This window comes from Aspergillus udagawae (genome assembly GCF_001078395.1).
Source record: "Aspergillus udagawae IFM 46973 DNA, scaffold_1, whole genome shotgun sequence".
NCBI classification, from domain to species: Eukaryota; Fungi; Ascomycota; class Eurotiomycetes; order Eurotiales; family Aspergillaceae; genus Aspergillus; species Aspergillus udagawae.
The window spans coordinates 5316639-5331355 of record NW_025091264.1 but is presented as its reverse complement, the minus strand read 5'-3'; the positions used below and the strand labels follow the sequence as shown (position 1 = coordinate 5331355).

At 50.1% G+C, this 14717-nt stretch overlaps 6 protein-coding genes across 6 annotated transcripts; 4 read left to right on the top strand and 2 right to left on the bottom strand.

Moving 5' to 3' along the window:
• Nucleotides 1–2471: 2471 nt before the first annotated feature.
• On the bottom strand, nt 2472–4101 carry Aud_001758 (putative MFS transporter; the record flags this gene model as incomplete). The annotated part of the gene is made up of 3 exons (XM_043287247.1): nt 2472–3007; nt 3062–3762; nt 3812–4101. The coding sequence occupies 3 exons, from the start codon at nt 4099–4101 to the stop codon at nt 2472–2474; spliced, it is 1527 nt and encodes a 508-aa protein (XP_043143182.1).
• Nucleotides 4102–5046: 945 nt separating this feature from the next.
• Aud_001757 (uncharacterized protein) lies at nt 5047–6322 on the top strand (the record flags this gene model as incomplete). Its single annotated transcript, XM_043287246.1, has 4 exons — nt 5047–5226; nt 5277–5652; nt 5704–5824; nt 5887–6322. 4 exons carry the CDS (start codon nt 5047–5049, stop codon nt 6320–6322), a joined length of 1113 nt encoding a protein of 370 aa, XP_043143181.1.
• Nucleotides 6323–6856: 534 nt separating this feature from the next.
• Nucleotides 6857–8267, top strand: Aud_001756 (O-methyltransferase; the record flags this gene model as incomplete). Its single annotated transcript, XM_043287245.1, has 5 exons — nt 6857–7012; nt 7187–7356; nt 7402–7423; nt 7472–7904; nt 7951–8267. 5 exons carry the CDS (start codon nt 6857–6859, stop codon nt 8265–8267), a joined length of 1098 nt encoding a protein of 365 aa, XP_043143180.1.
• A 617-nt stretch (nt 8268–8884) lies between these two features.
• Aud_001755 (uncharacterized protein) lies at nt 8885–10811 on the top strand (the record flags this gene model as incomplete). The annotated part of the gene is made up of 3 exons (XM_043287244.1): nt 8885–8965; nt 9183–10157; nt 10209–10811. The coding sequence occupies 3 exons, from the start codon at nt 8885–8887 to the stop codon at nt 10809–10811; spliced, it is 1659 nt and encodes a 552-aa protein (XP_043143179.1).
• Nucleotides 10812–10950: 139 nt separating this feature from the next.
• Nucleotides 10951–12183, bottom strand: Aud_001754 (uncharacterized protein; the record flags this gene model as incomplete). Its single annotated transcript, XM_043287243.1, has 4 exons — nt 10951–11283; nt 11331–11722; nt 11776–11911; nt 11962–12183. The coding sequence occupies 4 exons, from the start codon at nt 12181–12183 to the stop codon at nt 10951–10953; spliced, it is 1083 nt and encodes a 360-aa protein (XP_043143178.1).
• Nucleotides 12184–13102: 919 nt separating this feature from the next.
• On the top strand, nt 13103–14554 carry Aud_001753 (uncharacterized protein; the record flags this gene model as incomplete). Its single annotated transcript, XM_043287242.1, has 2 exons — nt 13103–13390; nt 13463–14554. The coding sequence occupies 2 exons, from the start codon at nt 13103–13105 to the stop codon at nt 14552–14554; spliced, it is 1380 nt and encodes a 459-aa protein (XP_043143177.1).
• Nucleotides 14555–14717: the final 163 nt, after the last annotated feature.

Sequence of the window (14717 nt, the reverse complement as noted above, 5' to 3'; positions counted from 1 at the left end):
TGCAGCCTTTTCAAGATGTTGGATATGGGATACTGGACTGCTAGAAAGCTTTCTTTTCTGAAGACTTCTCTGTAGGCTGCGGACCTTTTTATCTAGTTGCCGAGGATTCTGAGGAGTCTGAAAAGCAGATGATATAGAGCCTTCAAGAATTGGTGGTGTTGGTGTACGAAGTTGAAAAGTAATCTTTTCAAGCACCCGGTCTTCATTAAGTGGTTTAAGACCAGCACCTGTAAAGCCACTGTGTATATTCTTCTGGATGAAGACCCTCTCACGCGCAGATGGGTATAGGTGTAGGAAGTCTTCCTTATCAATATGGTTATTGCCAGCAACCATTATTCCTTCAACTAACTTCCTATATGCGCGCTTTAGTGGACCAAAAACACCAACATCCAATGGTTGCAGAAGGTGAGAAGTATGTGGTGGCATGCAAAGGCAGATGATTGCATTCTCCTTGCAGAATGCATCAAATTCTGCAGTTTGATGACTAGAATGGCCATCAAGAATAAGTAATCTCTTTGCACCAGTTGAATGCTGCCTTGAGTATGGCTCAAACACCTCTTTAAGCCAGCGAAGGCCTATTATATTAGTTATCCAGCCATTATCACTCATTGCAATTAACCAGCTTTGAGGAACTGCTGATTCTTGATACCAGGTAGCCTGTTGCTCTTTCCCCTTTAAGATAACCACTGGTGGTATAGAAACCCCCTTTGAGTTCACACATTCAATTATTGTAACCCATTCGCGGTTACCCTGAATGATAGTATGGGGTCTCTCACTGCGATCCACTGCAGTGATAACCTTAGAAGTTGTACAGAGTCCCATTGCAAAGCCAGTCTTATTAAAGTTCCAGATGTCATCCTCATGGATGCCGTATTCTTGAATAGCCTCATGCACAGTTGTAAACCACTGTTTTATAACCCTTGGATCCTCCTGCTTTGCACGCTGGTATGTAATCCTCTGGTTATATCGTGTGCGAAGGGCTGGATGGCGTTTAATAAACTTATATGCCCAGTTGACACCAATGGTTGCGGTAGGATCCTGTGTACGCTTATGGAGTAATATCTGCGCCATTCCATGTAGGAACTCTGGTTGAATTGAAAAGCCCTGTTTATCTGCATCTAGTAGATGCTTGGTAAGAACTTCTTCTTCTAGAGCTGTTAATTTATGGCCATTGGCACGTGTTTCTGAGCGTGGTTTTCTTCCATTGAGGCGAGCGCGAAGGGTAGGCTCAGGCACGCTAAAGGTCTCTGCAGCGCTTAGTACTGACTTAATTTTTTTATTCTTAATGGCTGCAATTGCCATTTGTATCCGATTTTCTTGAGATAAAGGCATTTTTAATAGTGGTGATGATAAAAGAACGCATTAAAGAAAGGAAGTGGTTGACCCAGGGAGAAATTCGTCGCTTGGGGGTATTCGTCGCTCGGTGGTTGATTACGTTATGTCTCATACCTAGCCCGATGATTGGTACAAAGCGGCCCCTATCTTTCCCCAGACCATCGGTAAGTGGAGCCCAATCGTTAAGAGGACCACTAAAAACGCTTTCGCCGTGGTCGACGCTTCTGAACGCGAGTCGAACGTGGTTCGCGCTCGTCTAAGATTTCTTTATTTAGATTGTTTTACATGAGTTAAGTCGAGAGCGCGAGCTGTTAAAAGCTTGCAGTTAACATAGACGAGGTTTCGGGACCGGATCGAGTCATCTTCTACTGTAGGTTGATACAGTCGCCATGCGGTGTGGTTCACGCGTGTCCGGTATGCAGTAATATACGCTCCTGAATGAGGAGAATGTCAAGGTTCTGACTTTGGTGATCGTTGATCAGGGCTTCCATGCCCGCTCTCGATTTCATGATGTTCAGCTGTAGGATTCGTAGCTTATTTCCTAACATTGTGCGGAAGTGGCGTTGGCGGGCGTCGGGCACGATATGTCTCCTGTTACGGCGGACACTGTACAAAAGGGACTTTTGGATTTTTTTTTACTGTTCGTATTACCTATTGCCACTACCTCCACGAATCTCCTACCTAAATATAGTAAATAGTTGCTATGGCTGTACTAGATGAGAATTTGATATCAATACTGGATGATATTCGATATCGATACCAGATAGCATTCAATATCGATACTGGATGGCATTTAATATCTTATAGTCAAGTTATAAGACAATAATCATCTCTATTATTCCCACCGCGTACTACAAGCAGTTTGCAGAACAGGCCGGCTGTGGCCCATCCACATCTGCCGGATCCAAGCACAAGACGACCTTTGACTGTCTTGCTGTCGCGCCTAGTGAGAGACTGCAAAATGCCAGCGAAAATGTCTCCGAGTCTGGACTCGTTGGCACCTATACCTTCCAATTGACAGCAAATGAGGAAGCCAAGCAGATGAAGACTGGTATTTCAGAAGGTAAAGATGTCGGTACCTCGTAGTTCTAATCTGACAGCATATATTATTTCCATGTATATCATACTTCGCTGTACTATGTAGACTTCACAGCTTTGCCGAAATGCATTCTGCCCTGCCACCTGCGCAGTCGCTGTCCAAACAGCTGTAGCACCACCATGAAGAACAGCGACCCGAACGTAATAGCTGCTTGGATGCCCAGTGCCTTGGCCGGACCCATGCCGCTGACCCAGTCGATCTGGATGTACGTAGCCATGAACCCTCCCCAGTTGCGACTAGCTGTCACCCACGCGCCCACCTCGCCAGATCCCTCGGGGTAGCAGTCGAGTAGGTATGCGTTGATGGCGGTCGTGATGATCATCATGCTGCTGCATTGCATGGCTGCGAAGACCGCAATGACCATGTAATGCCAGTGGCGCTCAAAGGCGAACCCGAGCACAATCAGACTGACGCAGCAGAGGATAGTGGCGGGATAGACGATGATCAGGCGTGCCTCGGGGTGCAGACGGCCTTGGTGTCGATTCATATAAAAGGTCCCCACTGCATCGTGGAGGTAGTGGCCCATCAGCCAGCCGATAATGACACCAACAATCCCGAAGAAGTAGAAGTAGCCTGTCACAGATCAGTATCTCAAATGAGCGAAAGTCAATGGCATAGATGATATACCGATGCCGCGAGTAGAAAACCCGTAGTCATTGCTCAGCCAGATCCCGATGGTCGTGTTGACTCCAATCACCCAGGCGAAGTTGAGCAGGTAGTAGATCAAGATAATCAGAACAGGAATTCTCGTAATGGCCACGATAGGCCGCATTACGCACTGGAGGAAGCTCCGCTCCCGCCACAGCTGCGCTTGCTGGGCTCCCGTGAGACGGGCGATATATGACCCTCTCGGGATCTGACGGCCTTTGCGATCAAACAGGGTTTCATCGAGAAAGAAGACGAGCAGAAAGGCCACGGCTGACATGCAGGTGCACAACCAAAAGGCCCAGCGCCAGGACACGTCGGTGACAATGAAGCAGGTCAGCAGCGGGCCAAGGTAGGGGCTCATGATGATGAAGAACTCGATGTAGTTGATGACCTTGGGGTGTTCATGGAAGAAGAACAGGTCTTTGATCCAGAGCAACGCGCCTCCCTGGCCAACACTGCAGAAGAGCCCGTTGATGATCCGCGCCGCCATGTAGGACTCGAAGCTGGTGGCTGCCGCGGACCAGGCACATGTCCCGACCATGACTGCTTGAAAGATCAGAAGAACAGGCATGCGACCGAAGAAGCCTGCCAGTATCACTACAATAATACCACACGACCCGATGGTAAACAGGTTGCCTACGACGGCTCGTTGGACCGTGGCCTGGGACAGATTCCACTCTCTGACCACTGATCAGCAGATTTCTTTGCTTTTGATGTATGAAACCCTACATGGACTGAGGAATGACGGTGATTATCGCAGTCCCACCGGTATAGTCCGCCAGAAATGCGATATACGCCATGATCCAGACAATCAGCCATTTCTTGCGCGAGCTCCAATTCAACGGATCATCGGGGGTGTCCAACGGTTGCGGAATGAGAACATAGCGGCCATCTGGAGTCGTTTTCAGGCCGGCAGCGTTGTTAGGATATCGGCTGGGGTCAACGACATATCCTTCCAGGGCTTCTTCATCCTCGTCGATCCCAGCCATAGTGATTTGTACGGGGGGTTTGTCGTCCATCGTGACAGGCCGCTGCCAATTATTCGCCGACCTCAGGTGCAATTGATCTGAGGAGAGATATGAAAATGTGCAAAAGGTATTTAAACGTTTCTGGAAAATGTTCGACTACAATAGACGCTGCGAAAAACGGACAATTCTTTAATTTATCCCGATGAACAGGGAACATGACCTGTTCTGTGTGCAGTCCACTATATAAGATCCCTGCAGCAGGTAGCAAAATATATCAGCTCTCGTCTCGAATCGGGTATGGATTTACGGACAGTTATCCGGGAAATACTGATTCTTTAAGAGGGCACGAGAAACAGTAGATACAAATGAGGTACAATCCCCTGCATCTGGTAAGAATCTAGACAGGGATCAGAAATTAATGCATCGTGGGTCAAAAGGACGGCGGAATCACCAGAAACAGGCTTTGCAGATGAAGGGACAAGGAAGCTGGCTGTGATCTTACCACCGTAGCATTCGCTTGGCCCAGAATTGATAGCAGTCACGTACTTGAGGGTCCCACCGACCTCTTAGGAGTCAAGCTCAATTAAGAAGTTGGCGTTGCTTTGCCCAGACGTAGCCATTGCTAGTTACTATACCCTAATGACAGGGATGCGACAGGGGACTTTCCCGCGGATGCATGACAGTCCACTTCGAACTCGCAGAGGGGTCGGTTTTACATGTTCTATTGGTCGTTTAATTTCAATCCATGGCCTCAACAGATATACGGCACAGTCATGTTACATGTGAAACTCATAGGTAGCATAGGTAGTCCAGGATTAACAAGAAACTGGTCTCCGGTCCCTGTTCACTATCCCTGTACAGGATGTCAGAAGAAATTGACTGGGGATTCAGACACCTTAGGAGACTCAGCTTGCTGGGCTACAAAATCTCTGCGACTGAAGTTACCATGTACTCTGCTGTGTTTTCATCTACGTGCAAGGACAGCTCAGGCTCACTATGGCGGCCGCATACGGAGGACGCGGTCCTGTCTTGCTTGGAGTGACCTGGGCAGAAACAGCGCTGGCTCTGATTCTGTTCGGGTTACGTGCAAAGACAGCGTCCCTGTGTCCACCAGAGGACGCTACGTTTGGGTTCTGCGGTCTGCGATGGGATTTTATCTGGGTGATGTTCGCTTATGTATACCGGACCGCCCACGGTTGATGGGGATACGTACTGATATACGGCAGGCGCTTGCCTTTGCGGCTCAGTGCATCATGACGGTGAGTGTCTCACACGGCCTCGGATTGCATCAGGATGAGCTCTCGCACCAGCAGATTGTTGCCAGCAACTACTGGAGCTGGATTGCCCAAGTCCTGGCCATTCTTGATCTGGCAATCGCGCGGTGTGCTGTGATCGCTTTTCTTCTGGCTTTGCAAATGAATACCCACCCTAAAGGTCGCTGGGCGCTGCTCACGGTGGGTGCCCTGCAGGGGCTGATCAATGTGGCCGAAATCGGGGTCATCTTCCATCAGTGTGATCCCCCTCAGCGACTGTGGGATACGGATGTTCCAGGGACATGCAGTCTGATTGAGATCTGTTTGTATATCGGATACGCCCAGGGTGGTATGTTCCCTCTTCATCTCATAAGAAGGCAAAAAGTATTGATGGAGGCAGGAATTGGTGCGGCCGCGGACATTTTCTTGGCCTGTTATCCGGTCTATATCATCGGACGACTTCAGCAGATGAGGCTCTCCGTCAAGGTTGGACTCTGCCTCTTAATGAGTGGAGGTATCATGTCAGTACTTGCCTCTTCCTGACATTCACATCTTCTTCTGCTAATGTCAATGTCTCTAATAGAGCAGGAATAGCCGGGATCAACAAGACAGTCGCCATATCCACCATCGTCGAAACCGCTGACCAGACGTACGCCATCGCCAAGCTAAACACCTGGGTTCTGACGGAGATGTGGTTTATTCTGATCTTTGGATCCATTCCTGTCCTGCGCCCCTTCTTCGTGCGATTCTCTCAGAGCATCAAGACTGTCGCGGGATACTCGAGTTCGCGTAGCCGAACTCATCCTGACGGCGATCGTAGTGGGAGTCGTCCCAACGACGAAATATGGATAAATATCGATGGTCAACAGCACAGTCCCTGGATGGCTAATGGACCTCGTATAAAGAAGGGCGTGTCCGTGGGGATACATGGAGGTAGCCAGGAGGATATTCTGTCCACGGCGTATCCTAACCAGATCGTCGTCACGAGGAAAACTACGGTGATGGAGGAGTCTCGCTAGTGGTCTTATCAATATATCAATATCTTCCTTTATTCTTCTGTATGATATCAGCGTCTCCCCGGCTTTCAATAGAGTTCTTTCAGAGTGTTCCACCAGCTTCTTCTTCATAGAGGTAACGCCTCTCAAGTATCAATATTATCGAGGCAGCTCAACCGCAATTACCTCATCACAGTAAATTCATACATTATACCTCGGTATTGCTTCATCTAACTGGTACTCTCGTTCCAAAGTCTCCCTGACTCCACCAGAATGGCATAAACACACTAGTTTGGACGGATTGAAGCACCCCTGTCTGGCGCCTTTCTAGTACACCCACTGTCATTTCCTCTCCGTCCAAACATCGTTCATCAAGTGGACCTTGACCGTGCCGCAATTCCATTGTGTCTTGTTTGGACTGAGGCTTTCCGGGATAAATTGCCGTGCTCAGGGCCTTGCTCCTCTTCTACTGCTCTATATATGCCAAACATCGCGAGCTTCCCGACACTCCAGGACAGTCCTCGTCTGAATTCTCTCTGCTTATCATTTGCAGACAGGATGACCATATTTGACGAGATAAAGCACGTCCAGAGGCTGGCCGAGGCGGAGGCCGCGGGTGATCCCAATGCTCACGGTGAACTGCTGGCTGCTATTCGCAAGCTGCAATTGGCGGCGGAAAAGCCGATTGACACAACTTCTCGAGTAAACTTTCAGGTGAGTCGCATGATATAGTTTGATTAAGCAATGCCGCTTACAAACAGGTTATGCAAAACATCTGCGTTCGAGTGGCAATTGAAAGGAAGCTGCTCCACGCGATAGCGGAGAGGAATGGAGAGCCCATATCATCGGCCGAATTGTCGCGTGTGACTCATACTGATGAACTTCTAGTTGGTAGGTGCATCGCTCCGTCTGCAGATCGATATTGATTCATTAGTCCGTGTGATGCGTGTGTTGACCGCAATTGGATTTGCCCTCGAGACGGCCAACCAAACTTACGCGGCGAATGAGACAACCCATTTTGAGATCCTCCCTGGATCAATTGCCGCTGTGAAGCATCAGTAAGTGTCACATATTGGTAAAGAATGGGCGACTGACTTTAACAGCTTCGAGCCCGACTTTGGCATGGTACGATTCCCTTGATCCTCAACTGTACGGTCCCGGCTGACAAGTTAGGGAGCCAAACTGATCGAGTACATGCGCGGTCCAGGCGTTAGCCAATTTGCCGATGAACCCGGCCAGCAAACCCTGTTCAAGTATGCACATGGTTTTGACAAAATCTTCGGCATGCTCGAACAAAACCCGGAGCAGAAGGAGGCGTTCGATGACTACATGGCGTCTCGACGGTTGACCAACCAGCCGCAGTGGTTCGAAACCTATCCTGCAGCCGAGAGTCTGCGGGATGTGCGAGACAGTCCAGATTCTGTCCTGCTGGTCGATGTGGGAGGAGGACCAGGACAGGAAATGTCGCGCTTCAGACAACGGCACCCGGACGTTCCGGGGAGAATCATCTTGCAAGATCTCCCTCTAACCCTCAATCGGATTGTGAAGATACCAGAGGGGATTGAGCCAATGGAGCACGATTTCTTCAATCCGCAGCCGGTCAAGGGTGAGACACATTCCATGTACCAGATCAAGGACGCTGACTGTCAAAGGTGCTCGGGCTTATTTCTTTCGGCAAGTGCTGCATAACTGGTCCGACGCCAAAAGCAGGCAGATTCTGTCGCACATTGCCGATGCCATGGAGCCAGAATACTCCACCCTGCTGATCGCGGACTACGTGTTGCCGGATACTGGGGCCGAGCTGAGAGCTGCTGAGATGGATATTCTCATGTGGCTACATACTGCCGGTCTCGAGCGAACGGTGTCGCAGTGGAGGTCCTTATTCGACGCGGTAGGCCTCGAGCTGGTGCAGATCTGGAATACCGACAAGGGAGATGAGTCGGTGCTAGTAGTGAAGAGAAAGTTGTGATGTATTCGAGGCTCTAAAGTCAGCTTCCAATTGTAACCACACAGTACTTTGTCTTGAATCAATGTTGGGTTTGCCTGGGTGTTCTGCACCGTTTCGCAATCGCATATAGCTAGACCAATGCCAATAGTAGCATTTATAGATCTTTTCACGACAAAGTAATTGCCATCATCTACACCAGCGGAGGCATCCATAGAATGACTATACTTTCTGGATCATGCTCTCCTTAGGTCCCATCTGAAGAACTCCATCAGCTATAGCGCACTAACACTATCTTTCTGCACGAGGTAATTTCAGGGACTCTTCCTCGGTCAGCTATCCGCACTGTCGAGCACCTCTGATACTCGCGAGCACTGACATTTCTATGAACCCATCCTTTAAAAGATTAACGATCAAGATTCATCCACGGTCCTTTTAGACTCTTTGCTTTGGATAAACCACCAGGTAATTCAGGTACTCCGGCGCCAAGACCTTGGCTCGGTGTCTGTCCATGTGCCCCAGGCAGCAACTGGCAGCCTAATCACCCATGCGTCGATATAACGCGACTGGAACCTCAGTCGTTGGGATTGACGGCCAGGTTTCTCAGTCATTGTATACATAATCGGCAAATTCACTCAACCATGGCAGTCGCAATGGCCTCTGCGCAGTCGCGATTCGACTTACCCGGTTTCTCCTTACCACTGAACTTCACCCCCAGGACGGTGAGGCCGGTCATGTTCCCCAATGGCCTGGACGGCTACTTCATCTCGTAAGCCAGTCGAGGTTCCGTAATTGAGGGCAAGCTGACTGAAACAGACGGTTGAATACACATCGAGAAATAGTCATGATGCGAGCAATGAATTCCATCACCGACAAGGCGGACTGGGACAAGAAGGCACGTAGGCCGTGGTATCGACACGCTCATATTGACTTGCTCAGGTTTTCAATGATGATATCATTTCCAAATGGCGTAAAGAAATTCAGGACAGCGGGGAAGACGTCAGCGAGCGAATGTTAGAGTGGATCATCAAAGAAGCACAATGGAAAGCTGAGGTCTTCCAAGATACCAAGCACATTGTCGCATTCGACGTGGGTGTGGTCAAATCGGATGTGGCCATACCGGAGGACTTACGACAAGCTCTGATAGAGGCCGTCCGTCCCCTGGAGGAGATTCCCAAGGAGCAGAAGGACTACCATCCTGGGACGGACAACAAGGTAGTGGACCTAGTGCATCCATCGTTATTTCCTGTCATATATGGCCGAACTCGCATCCTGCCGGATCGACTCATTAATCTCCAAGCCTTTGCAAAGGACATTGGTGAGGGCAACGTGCTCCCTGTCCGCCCAGAGGAGGAGTCTGTCACGGCGCAGAGTGACTACCAGTACCGCTGGTTCGAGAGGGACCCCCATCGACCCTACAGCCTCAGGTTCCAATGGCTACCCTGTGACGTTTACTTTGGACCAAATGATGGCAATGAATGTCGGATTGCGTCGTACATTAACAATCTACATCCGAACCGACACCGAGCCCTGTACCACATCATTGAAAAGATTCTGACGAGGACCATCCCTATGTGGAACAAGACCTTGACTCTCTTGCAGGATGAATATAAGCGCATCGAATACTATGAAGTAGAGTATGAAGACCATTCAGAACCCGAGCCGGAAGCGGCAGACGAGGATGAAGAGGATAGCGACGAATTCTGCGAGCTACACTGGGAATGGCAAAGAGGACAGCCCATCAAACAGCCAGAACCAGGAAGCTTTGTCCCACACACTTTGAAAAACCAGGTCAATCTCCGCCAGGAATATGCCGAGCGAGGACTCCAGGTGATCGTCAAGCTGGCGTACATTGAGTTGACGCCGGAGAAACCCGAGTATGAAGGAGGCTCCTGGCATATTGAAGGGCAACTGGTAAGTCTATCATGGCCTTGAATCGACGAGGCTCATCCTAATGATGGATAGAATGAGCATATCTGTGCTACAGCTATCTACTACTACGATAGCGAGAATATCACAGAGAGCACTCTCGCATTCCGTCAACGGGCCAGTACGGGCGATGTCGGGCACATTAAATACGAACAATCCCGGCACGGGTTTCTTCAACAGGTCTTTGGCTTCGGACCTGACGTGGATGGTCACAATGAATGCAACATCACTCAGCTGCTGGGCAGTGTCGAGACCCGCCAGGGGCGTCTTCTCACCTTTCCAAATATCCTCCAACATCGCGTGGCTCCGTTCAGACTTGCAGACCCGTCCAAAAGTGGCCATCGCAAGATCCTCGCATTTTTCCTTGTCGATCCCCATCTGTCTATCATTTCGTCGGCCAATGTGCCACCTCAGCAAGAGGACTGGTGGAGAGAACGACAGGAGCTCGTTGGTCGTTTGCTTGGGGAAAAGCTGCCTCCTGAACTGCAGGACATAGTAAAGCAGGACTTCGATGCTCAGCCCATCACGATGGAGGAGGCCAAGCAGTACCGAAAAGAGCTGATGGAGGAGCGTTCATGCAAGTTGGAGGCGCAGAACGAGAAATTTGAGACCGACAGCTTCGACTTGTGTGAACATTGACCATCATACAATCTAGCTCGTACTTATACTGGCAAGGTCCGAGTGCCAGGGGGAAATGGATTGCATTTGCTCTATGTTAACATTTCTATCATTCTATCGTTGACGATCTTTTTAAAGGACACTCCAAACATGTCAACCACTAGACCCTGGAATCGTAAAAGGTGCCCTCTTCCTGGATTGAAAGCGATTCAAAAGGCCCTTCCTTATTCTTATCATGCTTCTTCCGTTCTTTCTCGGCTCTCTTCGCTTCTTTCTTCTCCTGCTTGATCCGCTTTTTCTCTTGCCTGCTGACCTTGGGAAATTCCGAGTCCGGTCCTTGCAAGACTCGACCAGGATGAATGACGTTCAGAATGGCCAGGGCCAGGAACATTGGCGTCGCGTCGAGGACATATTCGTACGCCTCGTGAGTCAAAATGGGGTTAGTCGGGTCAGTGCCTCGCGCGTACTGGCATAGACGGAAGATGATTCGGATCTGCTACCTGTCAGTATACTTTGTCTTTCAAAAAGGAGATGACATACGGTGATGAGAGTCAAAGACGCATATAGCGCCCCGAGCAGCCAGCGCCACGAAATCGAGCCGCGAGTGGTCTTTTCTTGGTCCAATTGCCCGTAGTTTTCCATCCGTACCATTCGACGATGGAGATGGATTGTCAGAACGATAAAGACCAGCACGAACAGCTCTTGGAGTCCGATACCGCCCATATAGATATGGATACCGAGCATGGTGGTGCTGGCTGGGACGTCTGTCTGTGTCGTGATGCTGGCACCTCCGAGCTGGACGATAAAGGCGAGAATATCCAACCACACGAAGATTAAGCCGTATCGTTTGGCGGAGATTCCCCCCAGCCGTTGGTCGGGGATGAAGAAATGGATGAGGCGGCCTAGGGTCATGTATATGAAGGCATTGATCCCTATAGGTTTTAGTCAGTATCTCTTGCATTAAATGTCAGGAGTCTCGTCGTACACAGAGGAGCCAGAAGGTACAGAATTGTGTGAGCAGTGGCATAAGGCACGCTGTCCTGGTGTCGTGTCTGTAGAGTCCGGAATACAAAGGCAAGTAACTCCCAGCTGGCTCCCATGATAAGCACCCAGGCATATTTCTACCTTTGTCAGCATAAAGTGTTCTTGGGCATCTTGTCAGAACACCAACCTTCTTGTAGATGAAGGCTTGAACTGTGTGGCAGAGGGTCGTCAACCCGAAGAGAACCGTGAAAAAGATGGCTGCACCAAAGGATGGAACGTAGAGAAGAATGGCATCACAGGCTTCCGGAGGCAGGTAGCCATTTCTGCCCGGCTTTGGATGTGTACAGGTCTCTGTGGGAGATATGGCTGAAGCCGTAGCAGTGAGGGATATCGTTGCCGTGGCGTCCATATTGAGAGATGGAAAGAGGGTACTTGAATAGAGAACCTTTCTGCTTGATAATGGTGTATGGAGGCTATCATGGCTCGAAATATAAAGTTATATATATATAATCCATAATATCTGACGTTATTGTGAATGCCTGTCAGGCAGCCAGATAATAGGGTATATAACCACTGAGAGACATGATGCTCAGCCATATCAGCCTCCAAGATTCTGCAAGCATCCACTTGCATCATGACTTGTATCTTTTTCTGACTTCTTCGGATTCTTTGAGATGACAAGCGAGCAGGCCAATCAGACAGTATAAATGAAGCTTGGCATATGGCATATGGATACGATGTCGAGAGTAAAAATAGCCCAGCGGATTGGCATCCCAACAGGCCAATCATGACCGCTCTGACAGGCAGTCCATCTTCCCCGCTGAATGGACAATTCGCAACTGCTCGCATCCGCTAACTGTTTTAGTCTTGGGGCCCGACTTATCTGGCCTCGTTTCTCGACTTCCGTCTGACATGGTGATAGGCAGCCACGTTCCCATGGCTTGGATCCGTGGATATCACCGACTCGCTTCTCTCTAACCCAACTCGTCCGTCGCATCTCAAGGTAACAGTGCGCTGGGAGTATATGAATCGTGATCGTGGGACGCCTTATATGTAATAGAACCATGCCTCAACGGACAGTAGTTAGCCGGTCTCGCAGCGGCTGTCTGACGTGCAAGTGAGTCGACAACATGTAGCGCAATTGAAGCAGTAATATTCATGCTGGTGCTAGGATACGAAGAGTGAAATGCGATGAAGAAAAGCCCACCTGTCGACGATGTCGATCCAGTGGCCGAAAGTGCGACGGATACGCTAGCCCCTCGTCCAGCACTGTTCGCCAATTGACCGATCTGCGCATTATTCAATATACTTCACAGGTATCTGAACCAATGAAGATGAGCATGTTTCCTTCGTTTCACCGGCCGCTAGCGGGGTGTGACTACCGTGCGCTGGAATTTTTCCACTTTCAGACCGTCGCCTGCTTCGGATCCAGGGCCGGGGACTTCCTTCTCCGTGCAGCCTATCATGACGCGACGGTGCGAGTGGCTGCCACTGCGCTGGGGTCCTTGCATCGTGCCTTTGTGCGTGACGGGCCAGCTGTGCCGCAATCAGCATTGACTCGGTATGCATTGCAGCAATACAGCTCTGCAATCCACCTGGCTCTGAATCAGATCCCTGTAAGTGAGAGACAAAGCACTGACAGCATACTCATCATGTGTGTTCTGTTTTTCTGCTTTGAGAGTTTGCAGGGCCACTTTCGAAATGCCGTCCAGCACGGTATAGCCGGCCTACGAATCCTCAGGCAACGGGAGGAGCGCTTTCTGAACGAAGGAATCGTAGCCCGTCTTCCCCCGAGCAGTGTTCGCTTGATATTTGTCACAATCGAGAATCAAATGCTCGAGGTAGACTGGAAATCGTACCTCCCTGTCTCCATCCAGTCAACCCTGCTGTCTCCCTCCAAACTGCCTCCAGTCGAACTAGAGGACGCGCCGACGCTCGACCAGCTCAGTGATTTCTTTCAGTTTTGCTACAACCAGTATCTCAAGTTTTTATACCTGTCCCAGACATCCGTGAGTGTGGAGCTGGTCCAAACCCTTCAGCAGAACCAGGCATACTATGCCCAGATGCGACAGCACATGCACGCCTGGTCGGCAAAGTTCGACGCATTCCTCGAAGCCCATGTGCAAACCGAGCAGAGCGAAAGCGATCGCATAACAGTGAGTCATCTGATGATGTGGCGGAAGATGATGGGCATCTTCCTGAATATGGATGCGGGGCCCGCCGAGGGCGGGCTTGATCGGTTCTCCTCTGAATTCAGCGCGATCCTATGCCTAGCTGAGGATCTCATAAATTCTACCTCTTCTGCACCTCCTGCTTCAACGGCAAGGCCCTCTGCCAAGCCACCCTCAGGTCGACAACAACAGAATACCCCCCCTACAATCCTCCCCAAGCCCGAACCATCACCATCACCATCGTCTCCACCGCCGCCCTCCTCCTCCGCCTTCTTCGTCGTCTCGCTAGGACTCGTCCCCCTTCTCTGGATCGTCGCCACATCCTGCCGGCACTCGCAGATCCGCCACCGAGCCATTGACCTGATGAGCCGCAGTCGCCGGCGGGAAGGCGTATGGGACTCGGTCCTGTTCTCGACTCTTGCGCGCAAAATGGTCACGATAGAGGAAGAGGCTGCGGGATTTGCCAAGGGAGCCATGTACGAGCCGGCGGATCTGCCTCTCTCTGCCCGGACTCATACGGCGACCGGTGAGTTCTACGAGGGGCGACAGGGGAAGATTGCGTTCTTCCGGGATGGGGTCAAGCTTTGGGAGGAGACAATGCAGTGGTGATATGGCTATGACGGGTATGCTTTTTTGCACGACAGCGTGGATGATATTTACTAGAGGGATCATCGATCGTATTAACACGGTATGATACTTTTGTTCCTGGCTATGGATGATGGGTATGGCAATATGCTAGCATCGTATAATACAGATCATCATTATCCTCTGT